Genomic DNA, 24679 nt, shown 5'->3' with positions numbered 1-24679 from the left:
GAACAGGGACTCGGGCCGGGAAACACAAGTGGCTAAGGTCAGAGGAGTCCTACTCCTGCTGAATGATCTTCCTACCGTCCACTCAGATAAATATGCTGCCAACTACCCTCCCACCTCCCGACTTGGCTAGCCGCATCCTTGGTCTCCTCCCGCAATCAGGGAGTCATGCCGGGGGAGACGGGAGAGATGAGGACGACATCGGCTCGCAGTGAAGGGGGTGAAAGGTTTCAAACTCTTGAATGACCAAGAGTTCCGCCGGTGACCATCTTGGTACTGAAGGCGCGAAATAGAACAGTCAGCTTCACACGGTGGCCATTTTTGTTAACTAGTGTGCGGGGAAACAGGTAGCTTTCCTCACAACGCGGTTGCATAGCAGGCAACCTACCTGGATAAATGCAGCTTATCCGGTAACCAGCCTCTGACTTCATCCCTAGCACTGGTGACATGGCTGAAGGTAGGACAGGGGGGCTATTTACACAGGGAGGAGGAGCAGGGCTGACACAAGAAACTTATTTAGCTTGCAATAAATGTCAAGAAAAATGCCTTGTGGGAAAAACAGAACCGCTCTGTAGTCTACCTGGGGTAGAGGTTCCGCCAGAAACCTTAGAGCCCCCTCATTATCAAGGGGGTCAAGCTATTCCTCAAGAGGTAAATGCCCAAAGTTCTGCAACTAGAGACTACAGAAGTTACCCTCACTTGCCGACTCTATCGCTAACTCTATAGTCGATTCGATTGAGAAGTCTATGTCTAAGATACAAGAAGGGGCCGGAGAAAACTAAATGATCAAACACGAAACGCATACAATCTCCTTCACCAACTACGTTAGCCCTACAAGAATCAGAATCTGAGCAAGAGGGAGAAATCTTTCCCTAGACGAACTCCATGCCAGTACTCATCGGGATAGCCCCTGCTCCCATTAGAAGGACCCTCCCCAAGCCTTTAAAAGGCCAACCACACCCACACCCTTTTTTTCCCTTCTCTTTTGCTTTTGGCTTTTGTTCCCATTGGAAGCAAAATTTTCTTTTTAACCTTGGGAAAGCATTAAGCAGTGGTGTATGTGGCCCCTACACCCCATTTTTTACGGATGGGCGAGGGAGGCGGAAGTAAGTTTAGGCATAATTAGTTAGGGGCCTGAACCTTACTGCCTCCTGTTACTTTTGTTTTCTTTTATGTTTTAATGGGGGCAGGTTTATGGCAAGCTGCCTCCCTCAACAGTCTTTCCTAAGGTGGAGGTAGTCAAAATAAAAAATCAAAACAAAACCAAAAGTTGCTCTATAGGCTTCAGCCAAAATAGCAGCAAACTTGGGCCCTTGCAGGAGGCACCAACACTAATTATCCAATTTGCCTCTGTATAACCTCAGCGGTTGCTTTTGGTTACCTGCTTATGCAGACAAATCAGATTATTCCTCTGTCTGTGCTGACACCAGCTGAGTATAATCAAGTGATTCCTGTGTAACTGCCAGCTATAGCAAGTGGAGATGGCCCCGCCCACTCTCTAAACTCAGCAGACTAGAACTTCAGAGGCCTCAGGTAAGTACTGCTGTTGTCAGTAAACTTGTGAGGTCTGTCTTCCTGTTAACAATAAAGGAAGATTATTTCATACTTACCGTGATCTTCCTTTCATGGACGAACTCCATGTCAGTACTGCCAGCCCTTTTTCCGGTAATTTGAGAGCTTGTTACAAAGATGCCGGTAAGTGGGTGTGGTTGGCCTTTTAAAGGCTTGGGGAGGGTCCTCCTAATGGGAGCAGGGAGGAGGGGCTATCCCGATGAGTACTGACATGGAGTTCGTCCAGGAAAGTATGAAATAATCTTCCTTTTTTCCTCTTCTCAATCAGAGGATGAGGACGATGGGGGAACTGACAAAGATATCCACCATGATGCAGACGCCATCATAAAAGCGTTCATTACTACATTAAAACTAAATCTACCTACAGATCAGCAAACACACTCAAAGGGCCTGTTTGAGGCAAAACCACAATTGAGTTTCCCTTGCATGATCAATTAATAGCAGTCATCCAAGATGATTGGGATACTCTGAACAAAAAGTTTCAACCTAATAGACAGTTTGCTAAGTTGTACCCATTTCCGAAAGAAACAAGTGGGCTATACCACCCGTGGTGGATGTACCGGTTTCCAGATTGTCCAGAAATACCACAGTACCTGTTACAGATGCAGCTGCATTTAAAGACCGACTGATAAGAGAATGAAAGGATTCCTAAAAACGTTATCGGCATCGGCTTCGGCAATTCGTCCCGCACTAGCCACAGCATGGGTCAGTAGAGCTATGGAAGCTTGATCCATGTCTCTGATATCAGGTCTGCAAGATGGGACCTCTAGGGCAAGCCTCATGGACATAGCCCATGACATGGCAGAAACCAGTGCATCCTTTAGTAAAACTGCACTTGACACAGCCCAATTGACAACACAATCTTCCACCTTAGCGGTTGCCCCTCGTCGAGCCCTATGGCTCAAGAACTGGTCAGCTGACCTTAGCTCAAAAAAAGTAACTAATTGCACTTCCATTCAAGGGTCTACGTCTCTTTGGAGAGGAACTGGAAAAAATAATTTCTCAGGCCATAGGGGGCAAGAGTACCTTCCTTCCACAGTCAAAATCCCACTCAGCTTATACATTCCGTAGGGGAAAATTTTTTTTGTGGCTAAAGCAATAGACCAGCAAAACGTTTAACTTCCCCACGCAAAACCAACTTCCGGAATAGATTCTCAAACAAAGCTAGACCAAGTTGGAGATCAAACAAAATACCAGGGCAAGTCCACTCAAGATAAACCCAATTCAGCATGACAGGGTGAGCCCCTTGGGGCAAAAGGGAGCAGACTAATACAGTTCCAGGAAATGTGGGTACAACAAGCCTCCAAATCCTGGATAAGAGAAATTACTATGGAAGGATATCATCTTCACTTTTGGGCTACGCCCCCAGAAAATTCTTCGAGTCCAATAATACCCACAGATCCAAACAAAGTGCACTTTTTACAATTGTGTTGCAACTCTTCAAATGACGGGATGATTATTCCAGTACCCCTCAACAGAAATTTGACGGTTTTTACTCCACTTTGTTTGTGGTTCCGAAGAAGGAGGGAAAGATCGTCCATTGGGTGAAGCGAAACTTAGTACAGTTGTCGGCAATCCATTCCAGGAGTGTCCGACATTCAAGCGGACTTCCTCAGCTGACACCAGATAGACCCAGGGGAATGGGAGCTGCATCCTGAAGTGTACGAGTAGCTAATTCAAAAATGGGGAATCCCGCAGATAGACCTCCTGGCATCCAGAACAACCATTTTTTTGCTTGGTACAGAGACCCACTAGCAGACGGGATTGACGCCATGACCCAGTCATGGAAGTTCGACCTGGCGTTTGTGTTCCCACCGATTCCCATGTTACCCAGAGTCCCCAAGAAGATACGTCAATCAGATCTCCTGACAATCGTAATAGCCTCCTTCTGGCCGAGAAGAACTTTGTTTCATGATCTACAAGATCTGTCGGCAGATGCTTCTATCCCTCTACCTCGCAGGGGGTATCTGCTACTGAAAGGTCCCATTCATCACCCCAATCCAATGCTCAATTTGACAGCATGGCTATTAAAGAGTCCATCTGGAGCAAGTAGGGGGTTTTCCAAGGAAGTGATTGCTACCTTAATTCAGGCTAGAAAACCAGTCTCGGTTATAATTTATCACAGAATCTGGAAGAGTTACTGGTTGTGGTGTCAAGATAATAACGTCGCTTTTCACTCTTGTCTTTTCTGCAAAAAGACCTCAATATGGGATTACACCTAAATTCTCTCAAAGTACAGATTTCAGATCTGTCACTGCTTTTTCAGTATAAGATAGCCTTGGACAACGCAGTTAAAGAATTTCTACAGGGAGTAGCTCATATAGCTCCACCACATTGACGTCCAACACCTACCTGGGAACGTGGTACTCGCAGCACTCATGGGGGTATATTTATCAAAGAGTGAAGTTCCGCCACTAGAGTGAAATTCCGCGACTCTCCATTCATTTCTATGGGATTTTTATAGGCGTATTTATCAAAGGTTGAACTTTCACTTCACCCATTGATAAATACGCCTTTCAAAATCCCATAGAAATGAATTGAGAGCTGCGGAATGTCACTCTAGTGGCGGAACTTCCCTCTTTGATAAATTTAGCCCATGGATCCTCCGTTTGAACCTATGTCTTCAGTTGACCTTCAATGGCTTACTTGGAAGGTAGTGTTCCTAGTAGCAGTCTCATCCACACGTAGAGTATCAGAGGTAGCAGCACTTTCATGCGACCCTCAACTCTTGGTGTTTCACAAAGACAAAGCGGTGCTTCGAACCAAGTCTTCATTTTTACCCAAAGTAGAATCCTCCTTCCATCTCAATCAAGAAATAGTTGTACCATCTCTCTGTCCGGATCCCAAGAATCCTAAGAAGAAAAGACTGCATGGGCTTGACGTAGTTGGGGCGCTGAGCATATTTACTGAACGTACTCAAGAAGTTAGACAATCAGACTCACTCATCATCATCCTATCAGGCTCACGTGCAGGTCAACCAGCATCCAAGACGACAACATCTAGATGGACTAGAGAAGCCATCGGGAGAGCAAATATAGCGAAAGGAAAATCGCCACCTTTTCAACCCCAAGCACACTCCATGAGAGCAATGGGGGCCTCCTGGGCCTGGCGAAACTCTGCCTCAGTGGAACAGATCTGCAGAGCAGCAACCTGGTCCAGAATTCACACATTTACAAAGTTCTACCGCCTAGATACATTTACATCGACTGAGGCGGCATTTGGCCACAAAGTACTGCAAGTAGTGGTGCAAGCCTAATGGCAAGCATTCACAACAATGTTGCCCTCCCTGTTTGTGGGGCTGCTTTGGTAAGTCCCCATCGGTCTCCTGTGCCCCCCCTCCCCGGAGACGTCAGAGAAAGTAGGATTTATTCACCGTTAAATCTGTTTCTCTGAAGTTGACAGGGGGACACAGGACATTCCACCTGGTTCATGCTTGTACATAGTTTAAAGTTAAATAGTGTTTCTGTTCTACCTTGTTTTTTGCCTGGTGGCCAGTTATTTCGGTACCAACTGTGGTAAAAGAGGAAGTGCTAGGGGTGAAGCCGGCGTCCTGGCACACACTTTTTTGGATCTGTCAATCAAGTGTCCTGCCTCCTGAAGGATGGTGCTTTACCCCATCGGTCGTCTGTGTCCCATTGTCGACTTAAGAGAAACGGATTTAAATAAAAGTAAATAAATCCTTTTATTTTAATGGGCAAGTTTGGGCCACATTTGAGGAAAAAAAATTTATTTTGTTGAATTTTTATGCTTTTTATATTGACCCACTAGCTTTCACCCCACAGGCTTTGGAGAGAGGAAGGGGCCAAAAATGTGAATAGGAAAAATCCCATTGACAGGAAACAAATCTGAGCATGCAAAGTCTTTTCTGGGAATGTATGAATGGGAGTAGGGGGAATAACAAATGCACACTCTACAATACTATACACACGCTACAATAAATTAGATTTCTAGTTAGAAAAGTCCGGCTCTTGTCTGTTCCTGACAAAGTGCTACATGAGGTAGCATCTAATATAATCTACCTTTGAACTGCTATGAGTTTTTGATCTATACAAGTCCAGAATCTCTGAAAAACAATTACTAAATACATGTTTTATAAAGGACAAGGAAAGATGAAAATAGAACTCGGGTTTATCTAAATGGTCCATATAAAGCAACATTAACACTCACTGCACTGCTGTACAAGGAAACATAGATTCCTTGCTTTTTTTCTTTACACTTGGGCTATGTCTTTAGGTTTGTTTCTTGGATCAACCCCCCTGCTTTGGGCAAGAGAGATTTGTAAGACTGAGCCCTGCACATGCTTTCTTGTACTTCTTTTTCATGTAGCAACTACACGTGGGTCACATGGTAGGTCTACGCATCATTGCTGACTTTACTGTAAATACACAATCTTCCTTTAGACTGAAAGAGCACAAAATGTAGGGGAAAAAGCATATCATCATGCATAGCAACTGGCTATAAGTCCTTTTCCACACCTGGAATTATGGAAGGACTACTTGTAGAAGCCAGAAGAATCAAGATTGTGACACCATTCTTCCTACATGATGTTAAATCTGATAAAATGGGTGGGGTGTGAAATGACTGGTGTAGATGTGTTTAGAATGGCTTTTGTAGGTAGAATGTGTAGGTGCAAGTTTTGGGGGGAAGGACTTTGTCAATGATACTGTGCGTGCCATGACATGCTAGGTCTCAGACATGAACAGTTTAAATGATACACGCATTTGATTCTAGAACCAAGCATTTCATAATGATACCCAATGGGGTATGTTTATCAAAGAGTGAAGTTAGAGATCTCCACAGTCCTCAGAGTGAAATACCGCCTCTCTCCATTCATTTCTATGGGATTTTTAAAGGCGTATTTATCAAAGGGTGATAGTGAAAGTGCCATTAAAAATCCCATAGCAATGAATGGAGAGAGGCGGTATTTCACTCTCCCCTATATATGAGAAGTTTGTAAACCCAACTATTCTATTGCAGCATTGAAATTGGCAACTGAAAGAATGCTGTTTTTCCTCTTTCACAGGCAAATGTCAAGCATGCAGATATCAGAGGAAAGATACCAAAAATAGCTTTGTCTTACATAACCTCTCTACAAACAAATGTGGTGATTACATTATGTGCAGCCTCAGTATTATACATGCAATACGCAATACCACATATCATTACAAACACACTGCGCAAATGAAAGATTGTTTGTGTATAATATCTGCCTTATGTCTTAATCAATTGCTTTACTGACAAGAGTCAAGATTAGTTGCTATGAGCAATATCAGTTTTCATAAGATCTACTCAAGTAGTGAGCAAAATAAGAAACTATCATGGGAGCTTATTTGGGGAGGGACAATGTACTTTTAAGAATAACAGGTCTTTAAATAATGTTTCGGGCAGCTCAGGTTTCAAATGCTCAGGAGCCCCAAGAACAGTCATGTTACATATATGTTATGTGTTTTTCTTACTACAGAATACGTCCTTGTGGCTGAAGGTGGCACAAAGGTAACCAATGCAAGACAATAGAAGAAAAAAAAAACCTTAAATATGTTTATTACAGTTATATGGTGGTTTACAGCAGTGAGAATATGAAATTTACCATCCAGGAAAGTGTTGTTAGCATTCTTTTCAACTAAATCATAGTACTGACTTAACCTCATAATATATGAGTAATGTACAAGGCACAAAGGTGACTCAGGTCTAGTAACCTATAACATCCAATCAGATGCTTAATTTTAAACAGCTTACCAATACCTGTTGATTGGTTACTAGTCCTGTAGAAACCTTTGCACCTGTTTTTTTTTTTTAAAAGGGCCTCTTGATTTGACAAAGAGTTTACTATGCAAAAAAAGCCTATATGGCTGTTAGTCCTTTGAGAACAGAAATTCTACCACACAATAAGGGGGATCATTAGATTACAAGATGTTACAATGACTGCCCCCTCACTTTACTGAAAGTAAGACTGTCAGTATGTATGCGCAAATACCACCTAATCCTATGACAAATACCTTGGTATTTTACCTTCTTATGTATTAAAAAAAATATTTTTTGTCTCTGGGAAATTTAAAAAAAAAAACTCGTTTGAAAATGGGGTAATTTCACAGAACTTTGCTATGGTTGTTCAGGTAACTGACTATGACAACATAGCATATTTTAATCTTCTATTGAAATCTATGAAACTGTTCCGTAACAATGTACATAGCATACAGATAGTATGTATAGACACACCCTGATAATACTGAAAAGGGTACTGCAGACTGTTTTGAGCTGCTTTGCCTTTCTTGGCTAAACGTCAACCTGCTGTGTAACTGCCCACGCCTTGTTTGGGAAAGTGTTTTATTACTGTAACACCAGTGGTTTATCCAACAAGCAGGACTAAAAGAGTATCCGGACAAAGGAAGCTGTTCCAGACCACAGAGCTGTCCTCAACACACAAGTTCTGAGCACGAAGTACCGAGACAACCAAGCAAGAAAGAATGAAGCTGCCACTTTCCTTTGCCATGATCATCTTTATGATCACTGCAGGTAATAACCACACACCTGACAATTGTACAGACTAAGAAAGGAATAGAATGACTATGGATATATTTACCTGAAACCTAAACATGCAAGCTAATTCTTCTTCTGTAACACTTTTGTGGTGTTATAAAGCTGCTATCAAGGCCAGCAACAGAGAATCTTGCCCATTAGAATTTTGTTTCATGTACTTCATTTATTATCTGCATATTCCCGATAAAATACAAATAGTTATTTGTGAGATAATATGCCTGTGCAGTAATAGGGTAGATCCTTTGGATTTAAAAGGCCAGTAAAACAAAGAATTAAAGAGTTTTATATGCTATTCAATATAATGTACTGTTGCTTTGCACTGGTCTACATTGGTGTGTACTATGGAGACACGGGGGCAGCCCCCAATAGGTTGTTGGGGCCACATTTTTACAGTGGATAACAGATACATTTTTAAAAGAAAATTGTTTTATCACTTAAGTGAAGATAAATGGATCAAAAGTGGTTTATATCTCTCTTCACACCTAGAGCATGGACATAGGATTATTGTAGGTTCAGGCATTAATGTAGTTAAGGATGTTAATGGTACATTTCTTAACAAAAACATAATGTTCCAGTTTAGCATGTAAAACACCCGAAATAGTAATTTCTGCATCTGATATATTGTGTAACACTTTTCAGAGCAGTTGTAAGCACTTTATCATATACTGAGCTGTGACATTTTATATTAGACCAATGCTATTAAATATGAAATCCATTGTTTATGTTTTTACCTCTTGCAAAGGATTCCTCTCCTTTCACAATCAGGGGCATAATTACAGAGGAAACAGACCCTGTGGCTGCAGGGGGCCCAGGAGGTATAGGGGCCCCATGAGGCTAATTTTAATTAAAAATGTATAATTAAACACATTTTAATATATATTGGTAAAACAGGACAACCTCTGGAGAGTTTGGGGTCCCCTCAAATTATTTTGCTGTGGGGCCCAGTAACATCTAGTTACACTACTGCTCACAATGCTTGTATGTACTGTACTACTACTAATCAATTTACATTTTCATATCCATGGATTCTGCACAACAAGGTAACAAGGGCATGAAAAGTGGCAAATTACATTTAATCAAAAATGTTTATTTATAAAAATCTTAGCATTATATTCAATGTTCCATTTAAATTGTGTTTGTGCTTTCATCAATAACAAACCAACTGAAAAATCGTAATACTGTTTTATAACACTCTTTCTGAAAAAAAAAGTGCTCAGCTATTAATTATTTGCACTGACTAGAACATTTTATGGGTTAACACCTATAATAATAATTAGTTATAATAACTAGTTTATATTTACATTTACTTTAATTGGCTATTTTCATGGTTTCCATGTTTTAACTGAATGTCGTAACTATTTAACTATACAAGGGACTTACTTGGAACTAATACATAGGAATAGCAACATGGTGGCTATTTATGGCTGTTTTCTTTACCAACAGGTTTTTTTGCCAGTATTACAAAACCTTTCAAATGGATGCAAACCTACAATCTGTATTTCCTTATATTGTTTTCTTTGCATGCTGGTTTATTGTTAACAGAGCAAAGCTACTCTAAAGGTTAAAGGCAAACTGTTTATAGTTTTGCTCCTAAAATAGCAATGCTGTCTAAATGGAAAAGATCTCTTGGGGAATTTTTCCACAATAATAAAAAGCAATATAAGTCATCTATGACCTGTCGAATCACGTGTGCTTACATCTATTTTATTGGTAAAGTAATTGGTTGCTTGTGATAAACAACCAAAAACTATTACTCCTTTAGGAGGGTGATGTAAAAAAGATGCTATTGGTCTATTCATCTTTGGCAACCAATCAGCAGTAAGCATTTATTGTTCAGTTATTTATAAAAGCTGTATAAAAATTAACATCTGATTGGGTGCTATGAGTTAATGAACCTGGGCAAGCTAGTTACAAAGGAGCCAATAACACTGAAAGGAAAAGGATTTATATGGTTTGGAATATAAGTTATTCTTACACATCATCGTTAGTCTTAATTGTTTTGTTGTATACAGGAACTATGGTAGCTACAATTTTGGAACAGCCAACCAATTGGTCTGCTGGCTATTGAGCCAGATAGTCTCACAATGGTGGCAATGGCACGGATAACTAAAGATCAATACGGTGCTGTTTTGGTTGGCTGTTTTTTCTGGTTTAGCAGATGATTTGTAATGTATTTGCTTACTGATACATGCAGCTTTAGGGATATCCCGGATACAGAAAGCATAAGCACAAAACAAGAAAGATCATATGAACATTAGTCATTAACAAGATTGCATTGTAAAACGGGTGGAAACTGTATCAACTTACTTAGAGATATTTGAATAAGTTTTAGATATGTGTTCATGACCTGTAACAAAAAAACTACAAAGCAAATAAATGTTTCTGAAAAATAAAATACTCGCTTTTCAATACTGGAAGCAGATTTTTAAACAAATATATTAAAACAATGCGTGTAAAGGCATACAAAGCATGTTCATTTATTGTGAATGAACACATGAAGAAATACATGTTTTTGTTTGTTATATTGTTTATTTTTTTCTTTTAGCAATTTGGCCAGTTCCTGAAACTGAAGCAGCAAGAGCTGTAAGTAGTTATGATTCACTTGTAAATGTATTCATACGTGAATTTAGATGAATTATGTTATACCTGACTTTTTCCAGCAACTGTTTTTGGAGAAACATTGCATATGTTGGGAATGCGGAAGGTCAAATATCAGAACACACTGTAGGAGACCTGCTGCACTTTAGAACAGCACAAGACCCACCTGGAGATGAAAACAAAGGGCTTGTTAAAGAAGTAAATAGATGTCAGGCCAGTCGATGGAATACAAATAAAAAGTCAGAGGCAGGAATTGAGAATATATTGACGATAATGTTCTCCCAACTAGCCTATCTGCCCCAAGTGTTCCATGACCATATATTAATTATTATAAGAGCACCACATGATATACTAAAGCTTGTATATTAAAATAAATTATGTACCCCTTATTAAAAGGGACTGTAACTCCTTAAACTCCTTTAAAAAGGGTCCCTTAAGGGTTCTTCTGAACACAGAACACAAAATTGTTATTGGTGCTTAGTGATGTGATTTCTGTCACAACTCACTTAAACTTGTGTATTACAATAAATAATTTTCCCCCTGTTGTAAAATATAAGGATATTAGAATTCATCTTGGTGTTCCATGACTTTTATAAAAGTACTCGGCCATCAGCCATATGGTCGTGGAACTACTTGGTTTATATATAGTGCTGAGGTCCTAAGCCAGGGCACTATGTGCAAGGAGTTTGTATGTTCTCCCTGTGTTTGTGTTGGTTTCCTTTGGTCTGTGATTCCTCCTACAAATCAAGTGTAGAACAGAACCTGGAATGCGGTTGACTCATTCTGATAAAAAACATTCAGTCCTTGCAAACTATTGCTATAAATTGTTTTTCTCGTGGGAACTTTCTGCCCATTCCCAATTCAACTTTCAACATTCATCATCACATTCATATAATTCTTCCAACAAATAAGTTCTGTACACTACATTTAATTATGTGTGGGTGCCTTTATTTTTGAGGGCGAGGTACAAGATATTAAGTTTATATGTTTGTCTACAGAGTGAGTCTTATGGTAATACCACTACATGAAAAGGCAGAGAGGTTATTCATCAGATATCAGACCAATCATCAGAAGGTTTGGAGAACTGTGAAACCAGAAGCTGTGAAACCCTTTTCGAAGCACTTCCCAGCTTTCTGCTGTGCCTGTGCTTCTGTGAATGCTGGCTTTCGTTTAATTTTATGACAAGGAGCAGCACATTCCCACACTGTGCTTGGACTCCCCCCTACTATTGTACTGTAGTTCACTGAAAGCACCACCTGCTTTCAGAACGATTAAATTGCAAGCAAAGATCTATCTTGTATTCCCTGTGGTTATGACTTTCCACCACTAGATCTCCTATTTTGTTACTAGGTGATAATTAACAATATATGAACCCAAAGTTTAGTATCACATGAAACACATTCATTTTAGTGTTCGAAAGGAATGGCACAGGAATAATGCTTATTATGTACAACTGTTAAATAATGAGTACTAAAAACAAAGACCTAGGCAGCAATATAGTTACTGTGCACAAGTATATTCACTATAAGTATCTTAAGCAGGTGGTGCCTAACCCTAATGTACCTGGGTGCTTTAAGGTTATCTTGCTGTCTCCAGTGCTCCCTATCCAGTGCATGTGAATGATGCTTAAACTACAAATGCCACTTCCAGAGCATCTCACTACTTCACAAGTTATATCTCCACTCAAAAGGCATTTACTGTATTTATCTTACAGGAACAGTAACATCAAAAAATTAGTTTATTAAAGTAATAAAAATATAATGCAGTGCCCTGCAATGGTTAAACTTCTGTGATTGCTTCAGAAACACTACTATTATTTATATAAATAAGCTGCTGTGTTTTACCTTCGGTGGTTTCTTTTGGTTTGGTATGTGTATTTTTGCCTAAAACGTCACATACAGTATGACATTACCCTAATAGCAGCCCAACTACCATAAACAAGACAAAATATTAGCATTTATGAAAATGATAATGATGGGAAGGCCAAAACAGTGTATGCAGCCTCAACCTGTCCTTTAAGGCACCCCATATAAGATATTTAAAGGGATTGTTCACCTTTGAGTTAACTTTTAGTATGATGTAGAAAATGATATTCTGTAACAATTTGCAACTGGTTTTCATCTTTTATTATTTGTGGTTTTGAAATTACAGGTATGGCATCTGTTATCTGGAAACCCATTAACCAGAAAGCTCCTTATTATGGAAAGGACATCTCCCATAGACTCCATTTTATCCAAATAATCCAATTTGTTAAAAATTATTTTATTTTTCTCTGTAATAATAAAACAGTACTTTGTACTTGATCCCAACTAAAATAGAGTTAATCCTTATTTTCTAGAAGACGTAAGGGATGAAGATTTAGTTGCTGGGGTCCTAATTACCCTAGCAATCATGCATTGATTTGAATAAGAGACTAAAATTTGAATAGAAAAGAGCCTGAATAGAAAGATGAGTAATACAAAGTAGCAATAGCAATAAATGTGTATCATTACAGAGCATTTGTTTTTAGATAGGGTCAGTGAGATGGGATCATTATAAGAAGATAAATAATTCAAATGACAATGGAAAAAAAGAAGGCCAGTTGAAGAGTTGCTTAGAATGAGCCATTCTGTAACATACTAAAATTTAACTTAAAGTTGAACCACCCATTTAAAGCAGTTGCAAAGTTTTTTGTAAAAGACTTCAGGACCAAGACAGGAGAATGCAATAAAAATACATGTCAATTTGGGCACTAGAATAATTTTTATAAGCCATATGCTCACAACTTGTCCTAATGGCTGACACACTTCTTTCCAACCTTATTCAGAAATTCTACAAATGGAACCAATGGAAAACTAGCATCCACACCTAGTTATTAAACATGGCTTATAATGTTTTGGCTACAGCTAGATATTGTTTTAGTATATAGGTTAAAGTAATTTTGCTTTCCATGGTCTGGATAAAATCAATTAGCCTATGGCCTCATGTCTTTATATGGTTATGATTATCTCATCTATTTTTCCTATTATAGTAATATTTTGCAAAACACAGTCGGTCGAGTTAATGCTATTTACAGAGACAGTACTTCGAATGGTCGAATAGTGGAACAATTTTTAGTTCGAATCTTCGAGTCGAAGTTGGAGTCGAAGGTCGTAGTAGCCTATTCGATGGTCAAAGTATCCAAAAAAATACTGCGAAATTCAAAGTTTTTTTTACTTCGAATCCTTCATTCGAGCTTAGTAAATGTGCCCCTAGGTCTAGACCAGTAATGCCCACACTTTAGAAATGTGAAGTCTACTTTTAAAGGGGTTGTTCACCTTAAAATTAATTTTTACAATGATGTAGAGAATGATATGCTGAGACAATTTGCTATTGGCTGTAATTTTTTATTATTTGTGGTTTTTTAATTGTTTTGTGTTATTTGACTCTCCAATTTGAAATTTCAGCACCTATCTATTTGCTAGGGTCTAAATTAGCAGTGATTTTACTGAAATACTGGAATATGAATAGAAGTGGCCTGGATAGAAAGATAATAAATAGTAACAATAACAGTAGTTTTGTGGCTGCCAGGGCCAGTGACCCCCATTTGAAAGTTGGAAAGAGTCAGAAGAAGTCAAATAATTCTATACAAAAAAAAATGAAGATCAATTGAAAAGTTGCTTAGAATTAGTCATTCAATAACATAATAAAAGTTAATTAAAGCGAACTTCAGCTTTAATGGTTATCACATGAGGAGCTACCATGTCAAGCATTACACTGCCATGGAAATGTAACCCCTTTGCTTTACATAGAAGTTGTAGAACTTGGAGCTTCTTCCATAATAGTGAATGGTGTTCTACTGTGACAATATCCAGTAGTAATCTTTTTAACTGTAACATATAGGGTTGCCACCTGGCCGGTATTTCATCTGCCTAGTCTGTGGCATAACGGCCGGGGGGTTGGTATTGTAATTTTACCAGCAATGTACTTATCCACCCACTACTTATCCACCCCAATCTCCCCTCCCAGCTCCCACAGGCACCAGCCCTACTCACCAAATCCCCTTTTGAAAGTAAACTAGGATGGTCAAAACCAGGTACAGACTGAGAATTAAAATAGGCATTGGCATTTCAGGTACATAGAGACCCAAACAGCCCCCACCAGCCACTAAATACTGACTTTCTATGGGACCTTATAGCAGCCCCTCTGGCATTTGCCAGAACCTACAGATTGCCAGTCCGGGCCTGGTCAAAACACCCTCACGTAAAGTAAATCAACCAAGTAGATTATTTGAGCAACTCTGAACAGCCAGCATATAGAGAGCATGCCATAGTGATCCCTGCCTTACGGTACCATAGGTACAGCACGAAGAGAGAAGAGGACCTTTTTAACACTGTTATAATAATAATGACTACTTACAATAACAATGACTAGTCTGTCAATGGCCTCAGTTCCATTCCGAATTGGCAAAGCTCATTTACTAGATATAGAACACAATCAGAACCACCTATTCACTGGATACACCAATGCAATGGTGTTCCAACCGGTGCACAGACTTTATTTTATTTTAAATTTACTGTGGATGCTCCTGATATTTTCTTCAATTTTGCCATGTTATGTTACACAAGTGCACTGAAACCAATGTGTCATTCATTCTAATAGGGATGCACAGAATCCACTATTATGGACTCAGATGAACCCCCCGAATCCTTCGCAAAAGATTTGGTTGAATACCGAACTGGATCCGAATCCTAATTTGCATATGCAAATTAGTGGTGGGAAAGTGAAAAATTTTTTTACTTCCTTGTTTCATGACAAAAAGTCACACAATTTCCCTCCTGTCCCTAATTTGCATATGCAAACTAGGATTCTGTTCGGCCGGGCAGAAGGATTCGGCCCAATCTGAATCCTCCTGAAAAAGGCCAAATCCTGGCCGAATCCGAACTGAATCCTGGATTTGGTGCATCCCTACATTCTAATAAGGAATTGTCCTTGCTTTATACAAATGGGTTGCTTTATCATTTGATAAGGAAGAAGTGGTAATCCTAGTTTCTTGCAACATCACTAACCCAGAGAACATAAGATGCCTGGCTTATTTAAGAAAACATTTAAGAATGTACCCAAATTATTCCAAGGGTTTATTTACTGGCAAAGGTGCTAAATTACAGGTGCCAATGGATACCAATAAGCAAATTGCTTTGAACAGGCTACAAGTTAGAGAATTGAAGCAAACAGCTAATGGTAACTGCACTGGAACAATTACGCAACTATGTCTGCAAATAAGCCCCACAAAACTCTCAAAGCAGTATACAAATAAAGCATAATAAAAACATTATGAGGTAGTGTTGCTTGGATTCTTTATAAGTTGCAGCTTTACTAACCCAGCAGGTGGTGCTGCAGAGCCTTATTTAATCTCTGCATGCCCTCATAATTCTATTTAGAAATTAAATATATATTGCATACTAAACAAAACTCAATAGTAGTTAACATTTTTAGTGGTTTTTTAACCTGAAAATGGCTTTACATATTTTTTTCCCTTTATATCTAACATAGAGATTGTGTTTGCAGTCAGGACATTTATGGAAACAATTTTTGCTTCCTGAATTTGGATATTTAAGTGGCCTCTATTCAAAATGTTCATTTAGAACACGAGAAAATTTCCAAACAAAGTTTTTGTGACACTTAATAGACTGAATACATAAAATTAGCATTTTGGCTTAGCTTTTTAAGGAAATACAGTGAGAGGTAAAAAAAAAAAAAAAAAAAAGCACATTTTCAAACATAGGTAAATAGGCTCAAAAGTGAGGATTTTCTGTTGAGGAAAAAATGTCTCTATGCCTATTGCATTACTAAACATTGACCAACGTATTGATATTATAAACACCTTTTGTATGCATTAAACCAAGTACAGGTATGAGACCTGTTATCCAGAAAGCTTGGGACCTGGAATTTTCCGGATAATGAAACTTTCCTAATTTAGATCTTCATACCTTAAGTCTACTAAAAAATAATTTAAACATTAAATAAACCCAATAGGCTTGTTTTGCCTCCAATAAAGGTTAATTGGATCATGTACAAGGTGCAATTTTATTATTACAGAGAAAAAAATTGGATTATTTGGATAATGAGAGACAGCCTTTCCATAATTAAGAGCATTCTGGATAACTAGTTTCAGGATAACAGATACCATACCTTTATTTTAAAACACCATTAAAAGGAGCCTAGTTATCCTTTAGTAAAAGTAAAAAACGCGCAGCATATTACTAGGCAAAGCATGTCAAGCAGAATCCTTGTAAGCTGACTCACAATTGCAAATGTTCCATAGGTTACAGGAATCTCATTACCTTGTTCAGCGGAACATCTGCCCATGTTGCATAGAAACTAATGGACTCTAATTGCATCTCTAATGTCAGCAACTTACACTTCACTGAACATATGTTGTGCTGTTGTGTAAACATTCTTTTATTTGTTTATAGCACTAGTAGGATTTGCCCATGTTTGCTTACAGAACAATAGTTTGCTAAACTCTACTGTCTTTACCTTCTGTTTTATGATATATTTATACTAAGTATATATATTTATTTATATACAGTGTGTGTGTGTGTGTGTGTATACAGTGGTGTGAAAAACTATTTGCCCCCTTCCTGATTTCTTATTCTTTTGCATGTTTGTCACACAAAATGTTTCTGATCATCAAACACATTTAACTATTAGTCAAAGATAACACAAGTAAACACAAAATGCAGTTTTTAAATGAGGGTTTTTATTATTTAGGGAGAAAAGAAATCCAAACCTGTGTGAAAAAGTAATTGCCCCCTGAACCTAATAACTGGTTGGGCCACCCTTAGCAGCAATAACTGCAATCAAGCGTTTGCGATAACTTGCAACGAGTCTTTTACAGCGCTCTGGAGGAATTTTGGCCCACTCATCTTTGCAGAATTGTTGTAATTCAGCTTTATTTGAGGGTTTTCTAGCATGAACCGCCTTTTTAAGGTCATGCCACAACATCTCAATAGGATTCAGGTCAGGACTTTGACTAGGCCACTCCAAAGTCTTCATTTTGTTTTTCTTCAGCCATTCAGAGGTGGATTTGCTGGTGTGTTTTGGGTCATTGTCCTGCTGCAGCACCCAAGATCGCTTCAGCTTGAGTTGACAAACAGATGGCCGGACATTCTCCTTCAGGATTTTTTGGTAGACAGTAGAATTCATGGTTCCATCTATCACAGCAAGTCTTCCAGGTCCTGAAGCAGCAAAACAACCCCAGACCATCACACTACCACCACCATATTTTACTGTTGGTATGATGTTCTTTTTCTGAAATGCTGTGTTACTTTTACGCCAGATGTAACGGGACGCGCACCTTCCAAAAAGTTCAACTTTTGTCTCGTCGGTCCACAAGGTATTTTCCCAAAAGTCTTGGCAATCATTGAGATGTTTTTTTAGCAAAATTGAGACGAGCCTTAATGTTCTTTTTGCTTAAAAGTGGTTTGCACCTTGGAAATCTGCCATGCAGGCCGTTTTTGCCCAGTCTCTTTCTTATGGTGGAGTCGTGAAGACTGACCTTAATTGAGGCAAGTGAGGCCTGCAGTTCTTTAGATGTTGTCCTGGGGTCTTTTGTGGCCTCTCGGATGAGTTGTCTCTGCGCTCTTGGGGTAATTTTGGTCGGCCGGCCACTCCTGGGAAGGTTCACCACTGTTCCATGTTTTTGCCATTTGTGGATAATGGCTCTCACTGTGGTTCGCTGGAGTCCCAAAGCTTTAGAAATGGCTTTATAACCTTTGAAATTGAACTCAGGTGTGATAAACCACAGTAAAGTTATTTTTTAACAAGGGGGGCAATCACTTTTTCACACAGGCCCATGTAGATTTGGAGTTTTTTTTCTCCCTTAATAACGTAAACCTTCATTTAAAAACTGCATTTTGTGATCAATTATGTTATCTTTGACTAATAGTTAACATGCAAAAGAATAAGAAATCAGGAAGGGGGCAAATAGTTTTGCACACCACTGTATGTGTGTGTTCATATTATTCTGCCTTTACGTTGTTCCTATTTGCTAATGTTCCATCTATCTCTCTATATCAGATATTATTATTGGTAACATAAATGTTGATTGGGATCCATGTTGTTTCAGTACAAAAATGTACAGGGGCACAACTACACCAGGGCTTAATATCCATTGCCCATGGACCTCTAGTTATGCCCTTCGGTTGTTCTCAAATTCAGTGGAATTATATTGATTTGGCATTGCAGATTGTTACATTTAGGGCCATGGTTTACATACAATTAGATTACTGTTCATATGCACAAAACAGCCATTGGTAGCATGAAAATTAATCTGCCACTAATCATTTTTTATTATGACATGCAAGTTTAATATACAGTTAGGGGCGACATAACTGCCTTCCACGAATTGAACTCATTTATCAATAATTTTTCTTGAAAAAAATGGAGAGACAAAATATCACAAAAAAATCGAGAGTCAATTCGTATGGTACGATTGAAGCTCCAAAAGCGCAATTTTATAGAGTTTTCGCTGCGAAAACTCTACTTTTTCAGATTATCGTATGAAAATCACAATGTCAAGAAACAACTTTAAGGACATATGCCAGTGACTTCTACATGACCTGGACAGGTTTGAGATGGATTGGATGTGGATTTTTAGCAGTATGATAAATCTCTAAAAATTTTAGGTTTTTTTCAACAAGAATTCGAGTTTTACCCATAAAAACTTCGACCAGAAAAAATATTGATAATAAATGGGCCCCCAAAGGGGTAAACAAAGTACTTTATGAAAGGGCTTTTCAACTGAAAGGCCTAATGGACAATTGTTGCTCTCCCAGAGATTTTTATGGCATCAGATGGCCCATTAGTATCATTGTGTGACATCTTTATTTTATTATAAGCTGGCAAACAAACGTATGATAAACAGTTAGATGGCACCGCCTTATGGCAAGTCTGTGATAAATCATAGATGCTCTAAGAATGTCTGCACCAACTGCATTTCATTTATAGAAATCAGTTCAGTCTACCAGCTGCTGGTGCTGATGATCTGGTATTGTTATTTAATGGTTTTCTTAGTGTTTTACTCCTGTGCAGTTTGAGTGATAATACTGTGTACTTGCTAAATGCATTTGACTAGGAATTTATTCAGTGAGGTAAGGAAGCACTTTTTTAAGAGAAGGAAAGGCTTAGGACACTTTGGGGTGCCAAAGTGATTGTATTGACTTACCTAAAACCTTGGCCGGTGCTGCCATCAGCAGAAAACTGCACCGGCCCGGGGTTATACCAGTGAGCACCATGGATCGATCCTCTTCCGTCGTCTTCTTTCTTCAGATTTTCCGGGGCAAGTACATGCGCAGTTGAACAAAATAGCCGGCTTTTTAGTTAAAGTTTGGCTTTTCGTTCTACTGCGTATGCGCTGCCGTGCAAAGGAAAGAGGAAGAGGGAAGAGGATCGATCCATGATGCTCCCTGGTATAACCCAGGCCCTGTGCACTTTTCTGCTGATAGGAGCACCGGGCCGGGATTTCAGGTAAGTTAATACAATCACTTGGGGGTGCCTAACATTTGGCACCCTCAAGTGTCCAAAGACTTTCCTTCTCCTTCAACTATGATTATACATTTCTTCCTAAGAACATTTTGTTTATTAAATGTATTTTTTTCTCAGGCACAATGTGAGATGTACCAGTTACCTGGATGCCCACGAGATTATGATCCTGTGTGTGGAACTGATGGAAAGACCTATCCTAATGAATGCATGCTTTGTTATGCAACCAAGTAAGGCAAACTACTTAACCACTGTAGGAACTTCAGTTTAACCATTAGCCACTATTTTATTCATTTTCACTCAGGCAACTTTTTGTTTTGCTTTCTACTTAAGAACTCCTTAATGCTACTTTTCCTCTCTTTGTCACCTGCTTTAAAGGATCCGTAATATTAAAAAATGTAATTCATTATTTATGGTTGCTTCTGTCTAGCATTTTTAAAAAGTATAATTTGCAGAGACAGTCCTTGGCTGTGTGTTTCCTGATCTGAATGCAAACATATTAATCTGCTAGAGAGATATATATATATATATATATATATATATATATATATATATTTATTTATTTATTACAAACATGCAGCAGCGAATAGCTTGTGGCTGCAGAAAAAGCAAGAACTTTACTTCCTCATAACTGAAATCCAAAATAAAGTAACGAAAATACCGCTTTTGTTAAAACTAAGCATGACAATAGTGTGACAACTTTTTTTTTTTTTTTTTTTTTAATCATTTGCCTTCTTCTTCCGCCTCTTTACAGCTTTCAAATGGGGCACACTGACCCTGTCAGCCAAAAACCTACTTTGCGCTGCAAGCTACCATTTTATTGTTATTGTTACTTTATTTGATTAATGTTCTTTTTAGACCCTCTCCTATTCATCTCTCAGTGTCTCGTTTGAACTTAGGGTAAATTGCACAAATGCAATAACATTTGTTATCATTTCTGAAAACCTGGCTGTCAGGAAATTATTGCTGGCATTCAGTAAAGCTTAGTTAAAGCTTAGTTAAATCATAAAACAGATTGAACTGCCCATTCCTGCAACGGGGCTCATAGGTGGTATAAGGATGGAAGGTGAAAGTATGTGTGCAGACATGCATTCAGAAGGAAGGGATGTAGACAACCCACGGTGTAAATCCTGTATCTGGGTTCACTGCTGATTAATCTCTTGCATACGTGTGTTGTTTTCGCTTCATTACTAATAATGAATACCAGGATTAGAGACCTCATATCATTATACTGCCCCCATTATACTGCTCCCATCATCATTGCCCATTCTCCCAGTTTTTATCAAACTCCCTGTTCAATCCCATGTGCACATACACAGTGACTAACTAACTAAGCACAACAAGGGCTGTTTAAGATGTGCACATGGGTTATGAGATGGCACACTGTCATGCCCACGTCACACTAGGCCACACCCACTTTCCCGGCAACATGTTCCAAGCGCAAAGGTTCTCTCGTTTTGCATCCTTTCAAAGTTGACATCTCTGAAGTTGTTAGGTGTACCTGTAGAGTACCACATAATACATTTCTCCATGTAAGAATTCCTTTAAAAGGAATGTCCGGTACATGGATTTACCAGAGAGAAGTATCAAGCAGAAAGCACTTTAAATTAATTCAGCGTTCATAGTAATAGAATTTATCATCAAACCAAAAAGAACACAAGGGACTTCTCCCCACACTACATGTGTCTGAAAAAATCTATGAGCAAAATGATAATGATTAAATGTCAAAGTAAAGTAAAAAGCAATTTTTATTCACCACCATGCCATATTGAAACAGTGAAATTAAAACCATTTAAAATAATAAGCAACGCTGCATATAGAGCTGAAGGGATCCCTTCTGAGAGGACAGAAACCACGCCACGCGTTGTGGCGAAACAGCTGTCGAGGTTCAGCGCTGCATTCGCTGTAGGGTGTTCCCTCTTGGACTGCATTCTGGCGTGACTAGGGGAGGTCAGGGACAACAAAACCGCACAGCCGCTCCAAGGATCCTCGGATTCATCCGTGAGCATAACCCGTGACACGGTCTGTATAACTAACATTTCTTATGAGGGCTACAGAACCGCTATAGAGAGCGGTGGATTTAGCACTTGCGAACATTCGGTATGTCCTTGGGAATACATGCGGTGAAACTCTTACCTGGACTGCTTAATCGCCATTGCTTACTGCAGACGAGTTAACCCCTTCCCCAGACCCATACAGACCCCAGCACGTCCAGCAAGCATTAACCCACTGATTGGAGTTATCTTAATACTGATCCACAAACATCAAAGACTCAGGGGTTCCACCCCCGCAAATCTGTTTCATATTATATGAAGTAGGGGAACATTCGCATGCTGTTTATTCAAGAGCTTTGGAAACTTTCTTTCGTTTAGGATCAAGATGGACTCATTCAACTGAACCCTATCGAATCATTGTGTTTACAAGCGTCCCCCCATAATCTTGTTCCTAAGCTTCTCCATCACAATTCTTATCATAAATTTATTACCATAATTAATAGCATGCTAATTTTTCCCTGAGTTGGTTAATATAACCAGCTTTTGGGTTTCTGTCCTCTCAGAAGGGATCCCTTCAGCTCTATATGCAGCGTTGCTTATTATTTTAAATGGTTTTAATTTCACTGTTTCAATATGGCATGGTGGTGAATAAAAATTGCTTTTTACTTTACTTTGACATTTAATCATTATCATTTTGCTCATAGATTTTTTCAGACACATGTAGTGTGGGGAGAAGTCCCTTGTGTTCTTTTTGGTTTATATATTGCTAATTTAGTGGACACCTCAACACTACAAGTCTGCTATTACCTCATTAAGCCTCATCTGAGTCTCTTTTGCACATGAGAATTTATCATCAGCTGCTTGTATCCTGTTATGAGAGCAGCAAACACATATTTAAAAGCACACAACAATGTTTTGGGAGGCACAGAAAGATAATTGCAGGATAGTCCAAACATTTCAAGCATCATTAAGAGAGTCATTTTATAATTTAAAATGTTATTTGCGGTCAGGGCTATTCATATTATAACACAGAAGAAAGGAATTTAGAGGGAAATGTAACAGATCATTCTGTGGAAAGAAGTCTTGAAGAAGCATTGAAGAGATGGGAGTAACAGGTTTATATTACAGTAAATACAAATGCCAGCCAGTTTACACTTTTCTGGGCTGGAGTACAAAATCATTATTTTCGCCTCCACTCTGGGAAAAGGTGCTTTGAAATTGTTCCCATAACAGATGATTGAAGAAACTTCCAGCTGGGCTGCATAAGGGCAAACAAAGAAATAAGGTCCAGCTCAAGGTTGGGCAGTCTTTCAAGCTGCATCCAATAATTTCTTTTCCAGCTATTGCAAAATAATAATAAATAATATTGTTTAGTATCTGGATCGTTCCGTTTCATGTTATTTAAACCATGAAGTTAACTCAAGTGTTGGGTCACACAGAACACCCAGCAACAACTTTAGCTTGCAAATCCCATTATGTTATATCTTTGATAGTCATCCTATATGTTGTATCTTTGATAGTCATAAGCAGAGGATAGCTGGCAAAGAATATTATAGTGTTGGAATGTATTTATTAAAGGGCCATACTGGAAAGACATATGCACCTGACATGCTGATAGGCAGGTAAATATGACAGAGATAAGGCAGAAGAGATGTCTCCAACCCATGATATCCATAGCGAACCATTGTACATACACTAAAACCTGCCCTTTAACACTCCCCAGAAATAAACCCATCCCAATTGCAGGACAGTAATATATATTGAAGTTCCCTTTCCCCCATAGAAAATCTAGGTACCTCACCAAAGAATTGTTGTATGTATGTAGATATATTTTGTTTTCAGATATTTTATAAAGAATATTTTACCTTTTTATATTTTATCTGCTGGAGACTTTTTAAACACATTTTTCCAAACAATTATATAGAATGCACTATGTGTTAATATCAATAATGTAGCAAAATGTTTTGCATATTAACTAGATTTTCTTTTAAATTGCAGGGACACTGCACAGAAAGTGCAGGTTGAGACAAAAGGAGAATGCTGATCCTCCCAAGGAATCCACACAAATTGACATATATTGGGGCTTTTAAGATGATTGCTTCAAATAACTAAGTATAGAAAATGCTTCTTCTTAGTTGCCATCTTAAAACAAAAAGAGCCTTCAAAGCAGCAAATATAGCTTGTTATAGCCTGACTTGCATGTCAGCAAACCTGCCATCTTCATTTTGTTATTTAATTGCTTTCTTTCTATGACTGAAATATTTGTTCTTAAAATGTCTTCTCTTAAAGCTGTCTTTAGCTACTGCTATCAGTTCAATGTAATCACCACCATAGGATTTATAAAGAACAAATAAAGAAAAGGTGCTGGAGAAATTAAAGTATAGCCTCTTAAATTTGCTTATTAATTTATTTTTATTAATTGCTTATACTTTATTATCTTGCCTTTACTAGTTCTGCAAAATATGTGTGCTATAGAC

The 24679-nt window shown here is 38.6% G+C and overlaps 1 protein-coding gene across 2 annotated transcripts; it reads left to right on the top strand.

Annotated features, from left to right (window-relative positions):
• Nucleotides 1–1479: 1479 nt before the first annotated feature.
• Nucleotides 1480–24580, top strand: spink2.L (serine peptidase inhibitor Kazal type 2 L homeolog). Of its 2 annotated transcripts, XM_041563035.1 has the most exons (6): nt 1480–1530; nt 7031–7062; nt 7931–8082; nt 10652–10689; nt 20329–20438; nt 24201–24580. In XM_041563035.1, exons 3-6 carry the CDS (start codon nt 8034–8036, stop codon nt 24244–24246), a joined length of 243 nt encoding a protein of 80 aa, XP_041418969.1. In that variant the 5' UTR covers nt 1480–1530; nt 7031–7062; nt 7931–8033; the 3' UTR covers nt 24247–24580. The 2 variants fall into 2 exon arrangements, with proteins under 2 accessions (XP_041418969.1, XP_018112326.1); XM_018256837.2 differs by lacking the exons at nt 1480–1530; nt 7031–7062 and having other exon boundaries at nt 7845–8082.
• Nucleotides 24581–24679: the final 99 nt, after the last annotated feature.

Source organism: Xenopus laevis, chromosome 1L (assembly GCF_017654675.1).
Source record: "Xenopus laevis strain J_2021 chromosome 1L, Xenopus_laevis_v10.1, whole genome shotgun sequence".
Lineage (NCBI taxonomy): Eukaryota > Metazoa > Chordata > Amphibia > Anura > Pipidae > Xenopus > Xenopus laevis.
This window is presented reverse-complemented; position numbering and strand designations above follow the sequence as displayed.